General features: G+C 34.7%; 2 protein-coding genes across 3 annotated transcripts; one reads left to right on the top strand and one right to left on the bottom strand.

Moving 5' to 3' along the window:
* The first annotated feature begins 375 nt into the window (after nucleotides 1-375).
* Nucleotides 376-9,214, top strand: LOC6640321 (protein transport protein Sec24A). Its single transcript, XM_023174855.2, has 10 exons — nucleotides 376-659; nucleotides 3,182-4,827; nucleotides 4,893-5,019; nucleotides 5,086-5,585; nucleotides 5,659-5,884; nucleotides 5,956-6,578; nucleotides 6,649-6,884; nucleotides 8,493-8,590; nucleotides 8,658-8,796; nucleotides 8,868-9,214. Exons 2-10 carry the CDS (start codon nucleotides 3,217-3,219, stop codon nucleotides 8,977-8,979), a joined length of 3,672 nt encoding a protein of 1,223 aa, XP_023030623.2. The 5' UTR covers nucleotides 376-659; nucleotides 3,182-3,216; the 3' UTR covers nucleotides 8,980-9,214.
* Nucleotides 9,215-11,132: 1,918 nt separating this feature from the next.
* LOC26529227 (uncharacterized zinc finger protein CG12744) lies at nucleotides 11,133-21,544 on the bottom strand. Of its 2 annotated transcripts, none has more exons than XM_047010144.1 (3): nucleotides 21,051-21,258; nucleotides 11,470-11,906; nucleotides 11,133-11,411 (listed from the first exon to the last, which is right to left on the bottom strand). In XM_047010144.1, the coding sequence occupies exons 1-3, from the start codon at nucleotides 21,063-21,065 to the stop codon at nucleotides 11,369-11,371; spliced, it is 495 nt and encodes a 164-aa protein (XP_046866100.1). In that variant the 5' UTR covers nucleotides 21,066-21,258; the 3' UTR covers nucleotides 11,133-11,368. The 2 variants fall into 2 exon arrangements, with proteins under 2 accessions (XP_046866100.1, XP_023030622.1); XM_023174854.2 differs by lacking the exons at nucleotides 11,133-11,411; nucleotides 11,470-11,906 and adding exons at nucleotides 16,883-17,441; nucleotides 17,540-18,486 and having other exon boundaries at nucleotides 21,051-21,544.
* Nucleotides 21,545-22,179: the final 635 nt, after the last annotated feature.

A 22,179-nucleotide genomic window follows, 5' to 3' on the forward strand; every position in this document is an offset into this window, starting at 1 on the left:
GAATGTTTTGATTTGATTAAATAATACGAAATAATACTTTAGTTGTAAAGTTATAAGAGAATCAACACGTCAAAACTTTTTACTAATATTATATAAAAATCGCATAAAATCAGATTTTAAGGTCAAAAAATGTGCGTCTAAAATTATTTGCTGCCAAGGATTTCGGGTAGTGCAAATAAATTGTTTTTCCAAACAAACAAAAACAAGTTATATATATTTTTTTTTAAATTAAGCGAATTGATATATTTAAATTGTATTCGTGCGTGTTTTATATATCGTGTTTCTGTCGTGATTCTTCAAAATTCGGCATAACCACATCTCTAATTTAGAGAAACTTCCCAACACTGTTTATTGCCCGCATGTGCATATGTGTGTGTGTGTGAGTGACTGTGTGTGTGATAGTCGTGGCCTCAACTCAAAATTTTTTGTTCGTTTTTCCTTTTGCTGCCCCAGCAAAAAAGCAATAAAATAATTAACATTGCTTTGATTTTAATAAATAATTCAACGGTCACCATTTACTTCAGCCCAGCCAAAGGCCAAAAATTAACATTAATTTTTAGCCATTTAATATTTTTGCAACTCAATAAATAAAGAAAAATCATACTACGCGAGTGTACGTTTGACACAGAGAGAGCGAGAGAGAGAGGGAGAGAGAAAAAGTGAGTGCAGTGACAGTGCGAGCGAGAAGGGGCTATAGGCTGAGCCAATTGCCTATTGAAAGTGAGAAATTCACTAAAAAAAAATTTGTTAATTGCTAATATTAATAAGAAAAAAGGTACGATTAAATACAGACTTGGACCAAAAATACTCAAATGTAAATACAATCAAGTAAATCAAACCAAAAATCCATACAAAATTAGCCATCAAGGGCGGAAGAAAAAAAGGGAAGAGGAAGCAGCCACAACTACAAAGTGCAAAATGCTCGGGGACTGGTCAAGTCAAGTGCGAGACAAGAGCATGAAATATACAATTTAAATGAATTTATATACTACTACACTTCATAACATATATGTATGTACATACATATATATGTACGTATTTGTATATGCATTTGATTTAAACACAAAGCTTCAACAACTTTTCATTGAGCTTTCTTTCTTCCCTCACAGGACTTCAATGGGCGAGAAGGAGAGGGTTTTGGGTTAGGAGGCAATTGTTGTAACGTCATCAAAACGAATTTCTTGTTGCTCTTTGTGTTATCTTAAAAACCCTCGAACCACAGCACGGTCATGATGATTAAACATGAAAATATTCATGACTTCGACTCTTCTGGGTCATTATCATTGAAGTCAAGTCAAGTTAACTTGACTTGAGTCGCTCTTTTTTCCGCATCTTGTGGTTTATCTTTAGACCCAACAGCTGCTCAAATAAAACGTCAAAAAGTCTTACCTTAACATTTTATAATTCAACCAAAAACTATTTGTTGACGTCTACAATTGTTCTGACAATGCCTAAGCCCGCCCAGCAACTGTGTAAAATCTACAATTAAATACTACGGGCCCTTTATCCATGACAGGGGCGGTTCCACACATAGGCGGGACATCAACACAAAGGAAGATTGATAGTTGATTATATACGGGCTCTTAGATGCTGTGGAATTGCTTACATTCAGTTGTTGGCGAAACATGTTAATAACATATTCATATTGCCATTTGTCAGTTCTTATCATATATATTCTTTATATAGATAACTAAAGTTTCTCTTTATGTGTCGTTGCTACACGTAGAAACGTAGCGAATGCTGATAAAATTTTAAAGAAAATTTATAGATAGTAACTTTCCAAAAAAAAAAAAAAAACAAACAAAATTGTAAGAAACTCTTAAGTGTAAGGGAAAGTGTTATTAAAGACAGGACTGGATTCATAGTAATTGCTGCCTGGCGCAGAATTAAATTAAGCTACACTGTTTCTCGCTTTTCATTGCCTCTAAAAATATGAGAATATCGAAGAATGTTTAAACAAGACATGAAATTTTGTTGTCAAAACTGCTTATCTGATGAATTCCGACGTTGGTAGATATATTCAAACTTCAAATTATATAGAGCATAAAACTTTTTTGATGATCCTTTTGTAAATGGCAGAGCTAAACTTATGCCAACCTCCAATTTGTATCAGACTATACAAAATATATATTCTGTATATTTTAGATGTCCACAAAAATGCATCTTATATCTGTGTCATTCAACTAAAAACTTAAAGTATAAATATTATTTTACATATAAGAAAAAAGTAAACCGTTGAAAGACCTAAGAATATATTATTAATCATTTAATAAATATCAATATTTTCATTGAAACATTCATCATACAAGATTTGCCCATATTTCCTATATTACTTTATAAAAAAATCATAGAAAAATATAGTTCACGTTTAAATGTTTGAATTACCTTCTTAACTCTTTAAGCATAAAATAATAAATTATCAAATCAATCAAATGTACGAGCAAACATTCGAACTCATAAACCTTTTACTTATTACATTCAAATTTGAGTTGAAAAGAATTTTTGAAATTATGTCTTCGTCGTTTTCATGAATTGAGCCCAATAAATCTATAGCTTTTAAGGTTTTTAGGTCATCTTGAGTTCTGAGGTCTGTAAATTGTAATCAAAAAGCCTGTATCTTAAGTATGAATAATGTTTTTATATCTCTAAGTAACTGATTAATTGCTAGGTAACTCATTTATCTGGCCAATTATAGTCTAAAAAGTATTTATAGACTTTATGAGTCAGAATCTTCAAGTGTTTTGTCCAATAATGTTTGCCATTAGAGGAAAACAGAATTAGGTAAAATCTATCTACAAATAGGGTATTCGAGAATGTTGTCTCCACTTATTTCAATACTTTTGGTTGGCTGCTCCTAAGTCAAGAAGGTGGGTGTGAGGTGGCAATAATATTGCAATGAAATTTTCAACGACCTTGATTCTACAAACTTAATATCTATTGATTATTAACGGTTGAATGCCCCAATTGAAAATTGGGCCAAATAATGGGCGGGATGGGTGGAGGAGACACAGACACAGTTTTTTTTTTCTAGCTGACACGCACATGTAAAACAAATAAATGTTGTTGATAAGATAAGCGAGGAAAACCTTTATTTTCGGCCTCTAATTTGTGCCCTTCAATTGTGATAAGATTGTCATTTATATTCACTTTAGTTTTCTCTCTCTCTCTCTCTTATTTACAGAGTTGGATCTTATGAATTAGAAATTTTAGACAAGGATGTCAGCCTACAATGCGAATATAGTGCCACCACCCATGGCGGCACCACCACCCAATGGCAATCAGTTTAATGGACAGTCAGCTCCAACTGTAGCTCCGCCACCAATGCAATATCAACAACAACAACAACAACCTGTCCAACAGAAGCTGCCTCTACAGCAGCAGCAATACCAACAGCCTCCTCCTCCGATTAGTGGGTATCAACAACCAGGAGTTGCTGCACCAACTGTTGGCAATCTGCCTCCGCCTCCCTTGCAATTTAATAGCAATGTTATCAACAAGTTTCTGCCGCCAGTAACCACAACAGCTGCACCACCGGGTCCCGGTCCCAATGGTCTGCCACCACATTTAAGACCCACGCCCACTCAAAATGGACCACCATCGATGATTAATGGCAGCAATGGTGCCCATAGCAGTGCCAATTCCTCACGCACTGCATCACCGGGCCTAATGACAACTGCTCCAAAGCCACCACCACCAACAAATGTGGCCAACTTGACGAGTAATTTGCAGAATTTAAATTTACAGCCAACGAATGGTATATCAGGACCACCTCCCACAACACAACAACAACAACAGCAGCAGCAACAACTGGTCCATAAGGATTATCGTGGTGTGGCTGTGGGTGCGGTTGGCAATAATCCCCCTCAATTGGATACAAGTGGAGCCAATAGCCTGATTTCTGCCAGTGGCCTCACGGCACAAGTTCCGTTACCAAATCACATGGCTAGTCCTTTTAGTGCTACAAACAAATTAATATCATCGGCGCCCTTGAATTCGAGTTCAGCTCGAGTATTTGGGAATGCAGCGCCTGTTGCTAAGCCGCCGCAATCATCTGGTCAGAAAATTCTTTATGGTGTTCAGGCGACGCCGGATCAGCAGCAGCATCAGCAACAACAACAACTGCAGCAGCAGAATCAGCAAAATAATAATCTACAAAGACCACCACAAGCAGCAGCACCACCACCAACAGCAGCAGCAGCACCGACAGGAGCAAGTCAAGCATGGCAACCCACTCAATTGATGAGGCCACCAGTGCCAGGTGTTCCAACTATGCAGCCTCTTCAACAGGCTCAAGCACCGCCTCCTTTGGCCAAGCCACCACTAGCAGGAGGACCACTGCCGCCTCAGCAACAGCAGCCAGGTTATCCCTATGGCCAAGCCTATGCGCAGCAAACGGCATTGCCTCCGCCACCCACACTGCAACCGCCGCCTCCCACTGGCGGAGTATTTGGTGTACAACAACCGAATCAAGCTCCCTTGCAATATCAAACGCAACCTCCTCCACCGCCTGTCCAGCAGCCCTATGGAGCTTCTAATCCTGCTGCAGCAGCATCACCCATGCAATTCGCCCCCATGAATGTCACACAGCAGGGATTCAGCCAGCTGTGGGGTCAAGATACAATTGATTTGATGCAAAATCGTCATGTCCTATCGCCAGCCACATTGCAGACACCGAAAATTGTTCTACACAATCAATTCCAAGAGTCCATCAATTGTAGTCCAAATATTATGCGTTGCACTTTAACCAAAATACCCGAAAGCAATTCTCTTCTACAGAAATCAAGATTGCCCTTGGGTATAGTCATACATCCATTTCGTGACGTGAATGTGAGTACGAAATAAAATCTGTCTAACTAAATGATACTAATTAATTTTCTCTTACTCTCTCTTAGAGCCTACCCGTGATCCAGTGCATCAATATTGTACGTTGTCGCCTGTGTCGCACTTACATTAATCCCTTCGTCTATTTTGTTGATAGCAAAATGTGGAAATGTAATCTCTGCTATCGTGTCAATGAATGTAAGTTGCAAGATGAAAAGTCTTAGATAATATTAGAGACTCTAATTAATTTACTTTACTTTGTAGTGCCTGAGGACTTCCAATTTGATCCGGCCACCAAGACATATGGCGATGTAACCCGTCGACCGGAAGTCCGATCGAGTACCATTGAGTTTATTGCTCCCTCGGAGTATATGCTGCGTCCCCCACAGCCGGCCATGTATTTGTTCCTTTTCGATGTATCGATAATTGCCCAACAGAGCGGTTATCTGGAGACAGCTTGTGCGGTATTGAGTCGACATTTGGATGAAATGCCAGGAGATGCACGCACCCAAGTGGGTTTCATATGCTACGATAGTTTTGTGCACTTTTATAGCATGGCCGATGGCCTAAATCAACCGCATGAGATGACTCTATTGGATATTGATGATCCATTTTTGCCACGTCCCGATAGTTTATTGGTTAATCTTAAAGAATGTAAAGAATTGGTCAAGGATTTGTTAAAACAATTGCCCAAACGATTTGCCCATACGCATGATCCTGGTTCGGCATTGGGTGCTGCCCTCCAAGTAGCCTTCAAACTGATGGTAAGTGGGTTTAAGTAAAAAAATCTCTTCATGGAAATCTTTATTAAGTTACGTCTTTTGTTTCCTTTTTTAGCAAGCCTCTGGTGGCCGCATAACAGTGTTTCAGTCGTGCCTTCCCAATAAGGGTCCTGGAGCCTTGGAGCCACGTGAAGATCCCAATAATCGTTCGTCCAAGGATGTTGCCCATTTGAATCCGGCCACAGATTTCTATAAACGTTATGCTCTAGAATGCTCTGGCTATCAAATAGCCTGCGATTTATTCTTAATGAATCAACAATATAGTGACATGGCCACCATTTGTAAGATCATAAATCTAGAAACTATAATAGTCGAGTTGGTTTAATTAACAATTCTTTTTCTTTGATCATAGCTGGCATCAGTAAACACAGCGGCGGCTGTGTCCATCATTTTCCACTCTATCAGAAGAGCAAACCCCATATGGTGGACTCGTTCCGCATGTGTTTCAAACGATATTTGACACGCAAAATTGGTTTTGAAGCTGTGATGCGTATACGTTGCACACGCGGACTCCAAGTCCATACATTCCATGGCAATTTCTTTGTACGCTCTACGGATTTGTTGTCCTTGCCTAATGTTAATCCCGATGCTGGTTTCGGCATGCAAATCTCCTATGAGGAGAGCCTAAGCGATGTTAAAACGATTTGCTTCCAAGCGGCGTTGCTCTACACGAATAGCGAGGGAGAGCGACGCATACGAGTGCATACGGTGTGTCTGCCGGTGACGGCATCTCTGCCAGAAGTGATGCATTCGGCCGATACGGAAGCCATTATTGGTCTGTTATCCAAAATGGCTGTTGATCGTTCAATAGCCTCAAATCTATCCGATGCCCGGGATGCCTTCATCAATGCAACTATCGATGTGTTCAATGCATTTAAGATTGCCCAAAATCTACCATCTGGACAATCGGGTCAATTGATAGCACCACGAAGTTTGGCCCTAATGCCAATGTATATCTTGGCTATGCTGAAACATGTAGGTTTTCCTTTCTGCCCTATCATTATTATGTGTTTGATTGTTATATATTTTATCTGTTTGCTTGCAGCCTGCTTTCCGTGTGGGCACCAGCACTCGCTTGGATGATCGTGTCTATGCCATGGATTGCATGAAAACTTTGCCCTTGGATCAGCTTATGAAATATGTCTATCCAGAGCTATACAAAATCGATGCACTCATCTATCATGCACGCAATTCTAATGTCAGCAGTAACCAGCAGGAAGACGAAGATGACGACGATGAGCCATTACCAGATTTGCCGCGTCTTCAATTGTCGGCAGAGCAGTAAGTTATCAATTCGAAAACCTAAAGGGGCTATTTCCCACTATATCTGTGACCTTTCTCTGACTGTCGAACTTAAAGAGCAGAAGATTTATCAATGAGAAAGTCTAAAAAGGATGCTAATCATTCTATTCTTATACAGTATAATCCGGTTATAACGACGCTCAAGGGATCGACGATTTTCGTAGTTTGGGACCAACCACCAATCACTCATCGAACTTTAGTCGCTATAGCCGGACGGACGGTTTAAGCGGAGTCGTTATAACCGGATTCCACTGTACTTTCACACAATTCTTGACCTTTTAAGAACTCTCTAACATATAAAAAAGAACTAGACCAAAGATTTTTAAAGAGAATGATATTTTGTGTAGTCTCGTGCTTTGAAAAATTGGAGAGGTGTACTTTTTATTTTATAAATTTAGAAAGTTCTTGATTAGATTCATCATAATAATACGCTATAGTTTCGAAACACTTTATATTATCAATCTTAAAAGAGTGAAAAACAAACTATTTTGTTTGATATTTTTGAACACAATTTGTTGGTTGTTTTGTACGACTTTTCTAATATTTTTGATATCAAACCTTTTCGTTTACTATTTTCGAAAAGAAAAAACTTTTGCGTTAATCAATACACATATCCAGATATACATATCCAGAGGATTGCTAATATAAAGTAGAATATTTCTTAGGCTTGTATGAATTGGATTTATACACAATCATAGTGTACCATTTCTCAATCCATTTGCCTTTCACTCAGAGGAATAAAAAGTAATTTCAATTTTGGCAGACTTACATTTTACCTTTATCTTCCGAATATAAACAACAAATCGAGAGATGTAATGAGTAAAAGTCGATACTTTGCATGCAGTTATCAATTTCTGAGAGATAAATGAAATGAAAAAGACTTCTTCATGTTTTAATGATATGAAATTGACTTTTTGTTCCAAAATGCTGGTCATGCGTTTTTTAAGCTGAAAGGGCATAGAATATATGGAACCATTGTTAATAGCTAGAAAACATTTGAAGCTCCTGGTATATATAGCGAATAAATCGGTTCGAAATTAAGTGATAAACGTAAAAATCTTATCTTCTTACAAAAACTTTAAAGTTGATCACAAAAATTAACATGACAACATGAATGAATTCGTGTTTTGAGTTAAAGCTTTATTTTTTACGAGTGGAATTAAGCACACAACTATCTTTAGAATCTGATTGTTTGAAACAGAAACCGTCTATAGTATAATATTCCTGAAATGTATTTAGTTTTGGATTACTGGACGCTTTTTATTGAACTTTGCATAGCGAAATATATGTTTATTTTTGTTTGATGTAAACAATCGAAGCCTTCTTTAATAGTTCTCAACAAATCATTAAGTAAACATATCCGCTCCAAGTGTGAAATGTAAGTAAGAAACCGTCAACAAATCACATGGCCCAAATTTTCGATAAATTCCACCCCCCTTGGCATTTTTACAGACATTTGCCCACCTTTGAGACAATTTATAACATAATGGAAGTCCCTAATGTGCAATCAGGATCTTGCATATGAATTTCGATCAAATATTTATCTTTAGAAACGAATAACATTCCCTAACTTTTATTTATTTGCAGTCTGGATTCACGTTCAATATTTTTGATGGACTGCGGCAACCTAATAATGCTCTATGTGGGACTGAATGTACCCGTTGATGTCCTAGAATCTGTTTTAGGTAAGCTTTAATTAAATATGGACATTGGATTGTTGAAATTTACTTACCATAATGGTTTAATTTTTAGGCATCGGTTCAACTGCTGAATTGGCCGATTATGTCTATGGATTGCCAAGTGTTGCGACTGCCGAGAATGATGTGCTCAAGCGTTTCATTTTGCGTCTAAATTATGATAAACCCTATGGGCCGCTAGTGCAAATAATTAGGTAAGTTATTAGCGAACAATTACTTGGAATGATGACTTATTAACATTTGATTCTCTTTTTTCTCTCTGTAGGGACACAAGCCTCGCCAAGGGTATGTTTATTGAGAGATTAACCGATGATCGCAGTGAATCTAGTTTGTCCTATTATGAATTTTTGCAACACATTCGGGCTCAGGTTAAATAGTATATAAGCAGAAAAACCAATAACTATTATTGTATAAACGATAAATGGGAATTTCTTAGAACTTGAGACAACATAAACAAAAGAAAACAAGAAAAAAAAAAACAAATGGTGACTATGCGAAAATCTGTAGAGAGAACAAAAGAGCTGGAACTACTTGATATATTGAAATATTATAATAAGTCAGAGAAGAAGAGATATATAGAAGAAGAATTAAAAAAACAGAAAATACCATGTAGTAGTACATTAAACGTTATATTATATCGATGGAATTGTGGGGATGATGAAGCTCTTGCTCTTTATTCCTTTTGTATGTAATAATATTGTTTATATATTTTTTTTTCCAAAAAAAAAAAGTGCATGTATTTATTTATTTGTTGATTTGTTGCACTAAAAATATTAATAAAATCAATTAAAAAACTGTCACAATTGAGAAAATTTCTAAACGATGAAAGCAGAAAGAAAAAGTCAGAGCTAGAGTCAGTAGAAGAAGAAAGAACTGGACATTAATGTCTTGAAAATGTTATTTATTATAAAGAAAAACACATACACGCCTCCCCACACCCACACCCACACACACACACACACAAACACAAACACAAACACACAGTGGTATGTAAATTAAATAGTCAGGTTATTATACAAATTATATTTTTATTTTATTTTTGCTTGATACATTCTGTTGTTGCTTTATAGTTTTCATTTATCGCTTTCAAATAGTATTTATTTTATACATTTTACATTTATTTAGATTTATTTCTAAGAGAAATTGTGAAAACAAAAACAAAAGAATACAAAAAGCCAGCAAATTTTTTAAGTTGACAAATGAAAACAAATTTCTAATTTGTTTCTATAATTCGTAGTTAGCAAACTTATTTGAAATGGGAAATCCATCTGTGTATGAGAGGGAACATAAGTGAATGTCTTTTTTAATATATATATAAAATAAAACTAATCACAAGACAAGAAAGAAAAAGAAAAAAAATAAAAACGAAATATGGGAAATCACTGTAGGTAATAATATGTAGATGAAAACAAAAAACTTTAAATGGAAATGAAAATAAATATATACAAAAAGAAAAAATATGTATACATAAATCCATAATTATGTATTTGTAATTGTACAATATACTTTATATATATACAAACAAACACACACACACACAAACGAAACCAATACATCAAATACCATTTAAAACGAAATAAACATTTTATGGAAAACCATTCAACGTCTTTTCATTGTTTTTTTTTATCTTAACAGTGAATAAATAATTTCAAAAATTTTTAACATTTATTTATTTATTAACAATGTTAAATATAGTATTAATACTAGGTACAGGACCTTAGACCCAAACAAATTTATATAATTTTAGAACTAATTTATTTTTTGATTCGAATTTTCATTTTATTCTAACATGAAGAGTTTTTAGGGTAGCTAAAGGATTTATTCAAGCCTCTTTTTGTGCCTTACAAATATAGATTTTTTTCTTTTGGTTTTTTTTTGTTTTAATTTAAATTATAAATTCTGCCAGCTCTTTCGTTGAAGCTTCTTTTTTTTGCCTCTTTGATGTTATATTTTTTATTTATACATATATGAAAAACGAAAATTCGATTATTCATTTTGAATACTTTATTCACTAAGAATTCAAATTAATTCTTAACATTTCCAATTTTTAGTTGCAACTTCAATTTTCAAGAATTGAAAGGACTTTTCAATTTGCTTTGACTTAAAAAATAAAACATTACTGACTTAATTACTTTCACCATTTAAGTTACATATTTTGGAATATTTTTAACTCTTACGCTTATATTTTTTACTTAATTACTTTATCCATTTAAGTTACATATTTTGGAATATTTTAAACTCTTACGCTTATATATTTTAAGATTTCTCAAAACAAAAAATGATTAAATTCTGCCAGCTCTTTGGGGTTTTATTAAACAATTTCATTTACAGTGAAACCTCGATATAACGAATCTGAGGGGGATCGCAAAATTATTCGTTATATCTATTGATTCGCTATAGGTACTGAAATGTAAAACCTTAGTCCTTTCAAGGGACTTAACAAAAAATTCGTTATATTGGGTTTTTCGTTATAACGAAGTTCGTTATATCGAGGTTTCACTGTAATCTTATTTTTTTTGCCTCTTAGATGTAATATGAAAAAAAATTTTTTTTATTCATGTTGAATACTTAATAGAATTAATAGAATTCTATTAGAAAATAAGAATTCAAATTAATTCTTAACATTTTCAAATTTAAGTTAGAACTTCAATTATCAAGAATTGAAAGGACTTTTCAATTTGCATTGACTTAAAAAATAAAACATAACGAACTTAATTATTTTCTCGATTTAAATTAAATATTTTTCAATATTTTAAACTCTTACGCTTATATTTTTGAAGTTTCCAACTCGTTTTTCAACCAAAGATTTCTAAAAACAAAAAATTTCCATAAAGTGTGAACATTTTTAAGGACTTTAATAAACTTACGGGTTAAAGTAGGGGGAACGGAGAGGATATTGACGTTTGGGGGTTTTGGATACATTGGAAACTTCGGGTTTCTTTTCTTTTCCCTCCGCGCTATGCTTCATTTTCAAATGATTCTTTAGACAATCCTCATCAATATAGACTTGATCACAATTGGGACATTCAAAAATCTGAAAGTATTCTGATGGTTTGGCATTGCATTTTAACTCGGCCTTTACATGAGTTCCATGATAACGTTTATGATGTGAGTCAAGGGCTAAGCGAGACCGTAGATTCCGACCACAGAGGTTACAGGTAAAAACTTCACTTGAGCACTCAAAGACTGGCTCAAAGGTATGCAAGTTAAGATGCTTCTGCAGCTCGTCCATATGGTCAAAAGGTTTCGCACAGAGAAAACATGGCAAGGTCATTAAAAGGTCACTGGAGGATTCCATTTTTTTCTGAAACAGGAAAAAACAATCATAAAATTGAATAAACAAACCTCTGTTTATGTATTTCTTTAGGGCAGGCAAATTGGGATTTATGATTTCACAGTGGTTTCCATATGGTTTAAACGATCTACATGTGTTTCTTTAAGGATTTACAACATTTATTTCAAGTCTCATATTTCATTTTTGTTAAAAATTTCTAATGTTTTCGAAAAAGTTTTAAAAAAGGATTCTGTTCGGGGAATTTCTGATCCATTTTGTTCATTTTATAAAGTACTTTAACGACTAAAACATGAAAGCCTTCTGCAAACTATTTTATAGGAATCCAGTAAAAAATAAACCTACGAATATGTATTATTATATTAACAGTGAAATTTAATTTTAAAAAAAAAGTGGTGCGAAGAAAAAGTTACAGAAAACCCAAAAAATTTACAAAAATTAGTATAATAAATTATTGTAACCACTCAAAAAAAAAAAAAGTCATTTATCTTACTTCTTTCTTTTGAGTCTTTATTGCTTAGGTTCAAAAAATTTCTAAAAAATAATAATGCTTCCTATATAAACTCAAATACAATGTCATGCAATTGAATAGGGACAAGATTTTCTTTATGAATTCCATAATTTTACCAAAAAGAAACAATCTACAATAAAAAAAATAATTTTTTTATTATCAGTAGGTCATTAAGTGTAATGATTAAAATATAAGACAATTATTTATTTATAGATCCCATTTCTGTAATTTTTGTTTTGATTTATACTAAGGATTACGTTTTGAACAGCACTTGATTAGGCCCATTATTATTATTATTATATAAATTTTATTTAAATAGTATTTGGTATCACCATTCTTCGAAACATTATTATAATTGCGGTTAGCAAGGGATTCATTTTGGTTTTTTTTTTATCGAATTCAAGGATATATCACTCCCTATTCAATTGCATGCCAGTGTTTTACAGCAGAGTCCTGTAGACGAACTGGAGATCTCTTAGTGCCTTTAACTCTAAATCGGTGCATGAATGTTTTACCCTAAAGCAAGGGTAGTCACGGAAATTTCACTTGGGAGCCATAGCATCAGGCTGAGCAGAGAAAAAGGTAACTTTTGCGAGTCGACACACACAAAAATTTGTCTCTTGAGTTTTTGAGTGCTCGAGACCGCGAACCTTTTTCCCCCCTATCCCCGTAGACAATCAAGAAATGCGTCCTTCTATCGCCAAACGATTTTTTTGTCGGGACGACGATCGCTCCATCGACCCAAAAAATGTTGTTTTATGACCCACCATAAAGCTCGAGACACAAATTTTTTGTTTGCATCCTTGCCCTAAAGATTCTGCTCTGCTCAAAGTTATATCTTCCTCTACTAAAAACGTCTATACTTTCCTATTTAGCTCATAGTAAGCTATGGTTAGTATATAATGATCTATTTGTCTGTTATTTCAAATGCGTACCTATGCGATTCGTGCCACCCCTGGGTCAGTAGGATGGGAAATAGACAGCTTTCTGATTAGGTTTGCGCCTAAGGGTGTCGTAGGGGCCACTTAGACATTATTGTTCGAAAAAAATCCATCTACATCCAGTGTAATAATATAATCAATAATTAAAATCTGACATTTTTCGAAAAAATAAATCTAGACTCTGTTTAAAATTGTTGTTAAATGAAAGGGCTCAACTTTCTTCAGAAGCTTTAGATCGCCTGACCTAATCAAGTAGATTAAGAACACTCAGTATAAGTATAGGAATTTTTTAATGCTTACGTAATCTAAAATAATGAAGATACAAAAATCAAAAGTATTGAACTGCAAAATAGATTGTGCTTAAGATTACAAATCGAGTTCATCTGAAATGGTTTCAGATGCACTAAAGAAATATACAAAACGAAACAAAAACAAAACAAAATTGATTCATAAAGAATCATATGTCAAATATTACTTAAAACCCAACAAACATGCATCCACACTCTGTGGAAAACATGTAAGATTATAGCAACGGCACGATATCAAGTGGCCAGCTCTGAGCATGAAATATAAACAATTTTCAACCCTCGAAAACGTTGGTCATTAGAATAAGAATTTTTGAGAACAATTGTCGTCTCATAGATTCAAAGATTTTATATACAACACTTTGGTAAATCAAATCAATTCATATATTTATATTTATATTTAACGAACGAAGATTGGGTTATTTTTCTTCTTTCTATTAACCCTTAAGATTAAGATTGCATATAACTGATCTACACTAACATACATACTAGGGAAAAAAAATTTCCACTGACCTGACAGAAAGAACTTCAAAGCGATAAAAAAAATTGGTTCTGGTTTCAAGAATCAAAACTATACCTACTATAAAATTTGCCGACGCTTAGTTCTCGAATGACATGTGTTGAATTTAAGAACAGAAATACATAAACAACTATTGTATTTTAGCATGTGTTCGAGAATTTTTGATATTATATCCATATGCTTGAGATTTTGAATGCGACTACATGAACTTGAGTGTGGTCCTATATGGGCAAAGAAACCAATGCCCGCATGGGAAGTAAATTTGCTTGGCATGGGGTAATATTTGACCCTCATATTAGAATCGAAATGTTAAATGTCTACCCAGGGTCGGATTTAAAGGAGGATAATGGAAGTTGTTGACTTCATTTTAAGTCGATTTATTAATATTTATATTATGATTCATAACATCTAACTACAAGGCACAAAATAATAGACAAAAAACAAGATATTGTTTAAAAACTTTTCAAAAACGATTGCCAAATAGTATCCTGGCCCTAGATTTATCTAAATTCGGCCCTGTGTTTAAGAAACTTACACATATGGCCATTAAAATTGGTCTATGTAAGTCTATTTTTAAGTAAGTCTTAACTTATTAAAGATTCTTAATACTATCATATATGTAGACAGAGCTAGAGAATAGATCTATCTATCATATTGGTTATAAGAAAACCATTGAAACCTTATAAAAAGGTAGCATATTTTTGTTGGTTAAACCAAAATAATTTTCCATGCCTTTTGGACACGTGTTCAAGAGGGCATTTTGGGACTTTTTGAATATGTAAAACCCTCTTCATATTCTTAGATCCCTTTTAACGACGTCCATGCATGTCTGTAGAATGTCAATGGTCTTAAAATGTTTAGTCTCACAGTATGGGGTCGCGTTTCAAATTTCAATGAAATTTAAAACACTTTTGCTTTTTGCTTGTTTACTTCATTGAAGTGGTTATTGTATTCCCTTAGAGAGTCCCATTTCTTTTCACTTTCTGTCCTTACGATCGGTACGAATAAGTTTCACTTTTCGAAACTAAACATACAATGCGAAATAAAACACAAATAATAATTGAAATAAAATCACATTTATATACTCATACATATATGTACTACATATGTATATATATAGAAATAAAACAACAACAAAAAATAAAGAATATAATTGAATAGGGATTCCGGGAGAAGGAAAATAACCCAATCTTCATTCGTTGAATTCAAAATATGAACTGATTTTATTTACTAAAGTACGGAGTTTATATAGGAAATCTTAGGCTCTAGGAGGTAACAATTGTTCTTAAGGAGATCTTATTCTAGTACAACTCACACCCACGCATTCGGGGGTTGAAAAATTATTATTATTTTGGGCACGGCGTCGGCCACTTGACATCCTGCCGTCGTGATCGTTTGGGTTAGTTTACAATTACAAGTGTTTTTCCCACAACGCGTGTGGCTGATAGTAATTCTAGTCATATGCTAGGTTAGTTGTTTTGTGCCAAAGTACAGTTGTATTATATTTTCTTTAGTGCATCTGATTGGGTGAAGCCGCTTCAGATGAACCCGATGTTTATTCTTAAACATTCTGCAAGGGGCCACCAAATGGGGCAAGTGGGATTTATTTGTATAGTATGTAATTAGTTTTTTATTTAAGCGACCTTTAAATTGTTAGAAAACCATGCTTTGCCTCCGCTCGCCTCTCCTTAAACTCGTTCGAACTCCGCTCGCCTCTCCGATCTGCTCCTGCGGCCACCTGTCACCATCCTTTTCGTCTCTGAAACTATGTTGTTGCTCTTCTGCTAACGTGTTGCCTCTTTGCAAATATTTCATTGCTCTTCTGCTGTCCTTTGTTGGCTAATTGCAACTGTTTCATTGCTCTGCTGCTGATCTTTGTTGCCTACTTGCAACTACATACAGCGTTTGCAACGATATTAGTGTACATATACACTGCCGAAATTACTACAGTTGCTCCACTAGCCAAACTGCCTTTAAGATCGGTTAAAAACTCTCCCGCCGCTGAAGATACTACAGTTGCTCCACTAGCCAAACTGCCTTTAAATTCAGACGCACGCATTTTTTATTTATTAAGCAATAATATTTTGCTTTAATTTTATACTCTGTCTCTTACCACTGGTGGGGGAAAACAAGAGTTTTTTATTTTGCTACCTTTATCTGATCTTATCATAAGAATTCAGACCTTAAGGAGCTGATTCATTCTCTGAGTCTCTTACCACTGGTGGGGGAAAACTACAGAGTTCCTTTTTCTCGAAGGACCAAAATGATCCATCCGGCTCGAAGGACCAAACATGATCCATCCGGCTCGAAGGACCAAAATGAATAGGGATTCCGGGAGAAGGAAAATAACCCAATCTTCATTCGTTGAATTCAAAATATGAACTGATTTTATTTACTAAAGTACGGAGTTTATATAGGAAATCTTAGGCTCTAGGAGGTAACAATTGTTCTTAAGGAGATCTTATTCTAGTACAACTCACACCCACGCATTCGGGGGTTGAAAAATTATTATTATTTTGGGCACGGCGTCGGCCACTTGACATCCTGCCGTCGTGATCGTTTGGGTTAGTTTACAATTACAAGTGTTTTTCCCACAACGCGTGTGGCTGATAGTAATTCTAGTCATATGCTAGGTTAGTTGTTTTGTGCCAAAGTACAGTTGTATTATATTTTCTTTAGTGCATCTGATTGGGTGAAGCCGCTTCAGATGAACCCGATGTTTATTCTTAAACAATAATAATAAACAATATATTCGGATATTCGAGAGTCTCCCGGGAGTTACATATACACATCTATAACGAAGTAATATTCCGATGGGAATCTGAAAACAGTTGACTCATCGTTTTTATATTTAAATGCAACGATAATGTCTTTGCAAAATCGGCGATATCAGCAAAAAAAAAAAAAGCAGCAGCATTAGCAAACTTTTTGCTTTTTCGAGTTGCCCGAGTTGAATGACATTTCTATATACATAGTAAGAAATGATACTATAAGCGATAACTACTACATATACATATATACATGCTTACAATTTGATCACTTTGTATCAGCTAAGCTGTAATACATATTAAAAAAAATAAAAAAAAAAAACAAAATTTTAAATGTAAGTAAATAACACTTAGATCTAACTTAGCGTTCCGTTTGGTTGGTGGGAGGCTTTCATCATTCCATCATTCGTTCAATCGTTTTCCTTTTTCTTTTCTTTTCGCTTTTGTTTTTGGATTTGTTCCTTGTTTTTTTGCTTATAAGCAGGGGTCGAACCACAGATTACTAGAAGAATAAAATAATCACATTTATATTTGCTGTTTGTGTTTGTATGTTCTCATTTTTGATAAGCACAGAATCTTTTTTAGAAATTCAAGACGTACGGGTTGAAAAATGGTGAACGCAGCGGATATTTTTGTTCCGGCTCCCATGTGGCGAAATTTTGCTGACGTGGCGGCTCTGGTTCTGGTGCTTCACTGGTGCTCATATATTTCTGGGCCGGCTCATTGGCTGGATTATATTGTGCTGCTGCCAGAGAGTTAAGTAAATTTGTACTCCAAATTTGTCTTCCTCCCAGCCCAGTGGAAGTTATGCTCTCTGTGGAATTTGTTGTTGTCACTGAAGTTTCTGATGATGGTGACGTTTGATCAACTGGTTGTATTATTCCGTGTTTTGCTTTCAAATGTAATTGTAAAAATGTTTTACGTTTATATTGCTTCCTGCAAACATAACATTTTAAAGTTGGTTGTTGTGCCTTCCGCAGGGCCTCAGCCTCACGATGATGATTCCGACGATGATAGCCCAGTTTATATTTTGAATTGAAGATTTTGCCACAATAGTCACATGAGTATAATATATTCATGTCATCTAATTGACGATTTTGTGGTGATTGCCTGAGCGATTCTGTAGCCTCAGCCAGGGCATTCTGTTGCAATATATTCGCATGTATGGACAAATGTTCTTTAAGTCTATCGAGATTATTGAATGGCTGTTTGCACAGATAGCATGGCACACAAATCATATATCCTTGAGGGGCCTCCAAATTTGAATTACTTAGGAGTTGACTTAAAAGTGGCATCGTTTCCTGAACGGGATGTGGATGTGAATGGGGAGGCATTCCCACCGGATAAGGCGGCGATTGCGGCGGAGTGGCTATCCCCATTTTTTGCAATTGCATTGGCTCTATTGCTGTAGGATTGGCTCTTTTAATATTAGCCACCTTGAAGTTGGCAGAAACCTCCGTTATTTCCACATCATCGTCACTACTATCATAGCCATGACCATCTATGGTAGAGGCCGGAGTTTTGGGCAATTCAAAAGTATGAGACATCTAGAAAAATGGATAAAGAGAAAGTATTTTTTTTTTATGCTTCTCACTTGTTTCTTTCACGACTTTCTTTTGGGAACTGTCATCAAATGTACTACACAGTATATCAAATAATTCTTTGCACACGCAAAAATTTTACTTCAATTTATTTTAAAGATGACACTTCACCGTGCCATGAAGTTTGAACCAACTTTTTTTTGGCTCAATGAATGACACTTCACCGTGCCATGCAGTTTGAACCAACTTTTTTTTGGCTCAATACGTATTTGTACAACAAATAATGAAAATGCATTTTAATTCCATTATAGGATCAAAGACACACCAAAAACTCAATTATTTCTTTGCAAAATGCAAAGCCAAGCAAATAAAAGGGAAGGGAATGAAGTCACGGTGAACTATTTTGACAAATTGAGAAAGTCCGTCGTGTGTGTTTGACGTAAAAGGACTACAGTAGCTGACAAAAGTATACAAATAAACGAAAGCGCAATAAACATTAAAGATGTAAGTATTTAGTAGACAGATATTGACAAAAAAGCATTCTATGAAAATCATTATTACACAAAAGCTTGGCTTTACTTTTATTTTAATAAATTTAAAAGAAAATGAAATATTGGAAAGTTCTAGACTTTTATATTGGGCCATTTATCGGTTGTGGGAACCCTACCAAGTTGATAAATCAGAACGTATACATACGCTTGGCAACACTCGGGTACTTGAAGTGTGACAGCCGAAGTGTGGGGAATCAGCTAAGATGGCTGTGACATTTAACATTGTATATTCAATAACGACTAATTAAAAAAGGAAAACTGAAAATCGAAGTTGCTACATTGGCATTTAAATAGGATAATGTATTTTTCATTATACAAATGTCCTTTAAAATGGAAAAGTAGTGGAAAGTAAATGACAAGGCACATAACATTATCTTCTTTAACGAATAAAGTTCTGTATATGTAGCAATTAACATTAATTTATTAAATTCCGAAATCCCGTTGCGGTTTCCAGAGAAAGCGAAAAATGCTAGATAATCAACAGAGATAACGAAACTCCATAGAAGGCAGAGCCAATAAGAATTGAGTACTTGTCTTTAACTTAACACGTGGATCTTTAGAGGACTTGGTGCTTGTCAAATTTAACTACAGACGGCCAATAGATTATGAAATTTTATAAGTCAATGAGATTTTCAAACTTAACACTACTACTTATAGAATTTTGAAAATGTCAGTTTCCTTTAACAAATTTCCTTCAATTTGTTGCAAAAAGGGTATATTAATTTTGGTCAGAAGTGTGCAACGCATAGAAGAAAGCATTTCCGACCATATAAGGTATATATATTCTTGATCAGCACGACGAAAAAAGTTCTTATATCCATGTCCGTCTGTGCGCTAGTCTGGATCAACACAAACTCCTCCTAGATCGTAAGAGCTACAGAGTTTAAGATTTGTAGGCCTTTATATACTGCACAGGTATGCATAGCTCGGTGTATATCTCGGATTCAGCAAGGTCGGAGCACTATATTATATAGCTCTCTTATAAACTGCAAAGTCATGAATAGTGACTATTCTCAATAACTTCGTTAATTTCCAAGACATTGTTGAAACTTAATATTGGTGAGTTTAAACCTGTAAACAAGTGTGCCAAATTTAATCAGGATCGAGTGACTCTATCATATAGCTCCCATGGGAACAATCAGTCGAAAACAACGACTTTTCTAAATAACTAGGTTACTTTTGACACGATTGCTTTAAAATTAAACATTTGTCAGTTCTATATATCTGTTAATTACTGTGCCGAATTCGATCAAGATCGGCTGCCTATATCATATAACTCCCATAATAATCGGTGGTAAACAGTGACTTTGATCAATAACTTCGACATTTCCTATACTAAGATTGTAGGGCGACTTTTTAGATAAAATGTTTTTCCTTTTTGACGGCTATAAGTAAGGAAAGAGCAACAAAAAACGTGCAAGGGTATATAACATTTCTTTTCTACATTATTACAAATTTTTTTTAACAAGATTTTTTTTATATTTCTACTGAGACTTTTTTTTAAAGAAGTTATCTTCCTTCTTTAATGTTTTTCTTTGTTATATGGCTTCGATCCGACGAGTTATCAAATATGATCTTAGTTGGGTAATTTAAACTTCAGTAGCTTTGGAATGACTATATCGAGTCCTTTTCCTACACTGATCGAACATATACATATGTATGTATATAGTTTGTGGGGTTGAAAACGACCCCTTCTCCAAGTTACAATCATCTGAACAATTTTATAATACCCTCCAGAAGGGTTTAAAAAAGAACAACTAATCCTCCTAGTTAAAAAATATAGCACACTTGTATTATAAAAGTAAAATAAAAAAACCCTTGGAACACAAGAACTCACAATTCGTAAGTTTTCTATGATTTTCCTATGCGCCATACATTTAACACCAGAATCAAGAATTTCGTTTTTATGACGAAATAACTGAAAACCATTGGGCAACACTGTGGCTTTTAGCTGTTATTTATTATTAATTCTATTATTTCGCTTACATTTTAAAAATAAGTCTTAAGTCCATTACTTACCTGTTCATAATTCATTTTCACTAAATTTTGTAATTACTACGTTTCTATTTCCAAAAACAAAAAAAGAAAGAATCTAAATTCCTCCGCAACGTGCGAACTGGTGAACAGTTAACCAAGAAATGAGCGGCCCTTGCGCTTTGCTACGATCAAGCGTGTACGGGGTGTTAAATATCTTTCCTTCTTCAACTCTAAGCGACACAACGAGAGAGAGAGAGAGGGAGATACGTGATCAGAAAGATTTTTTTCTTCAATTCTCTCTTTCTCTTATTATTCTAACTGTTCTGTTTACTTAGCTTCCTTCTACTTATATGTATGCATGTTGTATGTGTGTACATTTATGTAAGTAAATATGAATGTGTGCGTTGTATTGTTGTTGTTGTTATTCTTTTTTATTATTGCGTCTCGCCAATTAATATTTCCGAATAAACGGGATGCTAAGGCTAATTGGAAGAGTTTTAATTCTCAGTCCTTGCTCGTTTTTTTTCTATGATCGGTTGGACTCACTCGTTACGTTTCTGAACGACAACTGAACGAGAGCAATCTAGAAAATAATATTCTGAACATTTTCTGTTTTTGTTTTTGCGTTTAAAAAGATAAGAAAACGTTGTGCAAATTACTGTTTTAATTCACAAGCAACATTCTAATATGATGATTAAAGATTTGAATTGTGGACGAGGGAAGTTAGTTAAAGTCTTACTTTAGATTTTTTCTACGCACTTAAATTTTTTTTTTTTGGGTTTTAAATTTTGTGCGTACTTTTGTTGTTGTTGGTTTTTTTTTTTTTTTGTCACTTCCGTTTATTGGTTGCTGTTGCCTCTAAAGTTTATTTTTAACTATGGTCCAGTAGCTGCAATTAAAATCCTGCGACCTGCATCTAAGTGACCACCCACTTGTTTGAGTTATATAAAGCTTTCACATGAAAGCTCATCAATCTACTGCATTGATTGACGGTGGATGGAAAATTGATACTTACAATAGCTGGCATAAGTATTTTGACAAAGGTGTATCTTTGATCAATGAGATAGATAGAAAAAGAATGGAAATGCGAAATTTTAATACTTAATTCTTTTTGCATACAAATATTGTGTATTGTGTCATTAGGGTCGGAGGGACATGTGAGATTTCGGAA

The sequence above is a fragment of the Drosophila willistoni genome (assembly GCF_018902025.1).
Source record: "Drosophila willistoni isolate 14030-0811.24 chromosome 2L unlocalized genomic scaffold, UCI_dwil_1.1 Seg196, whole genome shotgun sequence".
NCBI classification, from domain to species: Eukaryota; Metazoa; Arthropoda; class Insecta; order Diptera; family Drosophilidae; genus Drosophila; species Drosophila willistoni.

Bases quoted from the DNA above. Each gene is read 5' to 3' on its own strand.
- LOC6640321 (XM_023174855.2), top strand. From the start codon at position 3,217: ATGTCAGCCTACAATGCGAATATAGTGCCACCACCCATGGCGGCACCA. The intron at 5,020-5,085 runs GTAAGTTGCAAG...TTTACTTTGTAG, and splicing joins CTGCTATCGTGTCAATGAAT to TGCCTGAGGACTTCCAATTT. The intron at 8,591-8,657 runs GTAAGCTTTAAT...TTTAATTTTTAG, and splicing joins TGTCCTAGAATCTGTTTTAG to GCATCGGTTCAACTGCTGAA.
- LOC26529227 (XM_023174854.2), bottom strand. The intron at 17,442-17,539 runs GTACGTCTTGAA...TTATTCTTCTAG, and splicing joins CGTTCACCATTTTTCAACCC to TAATCTGTGGTTCGACCCCT.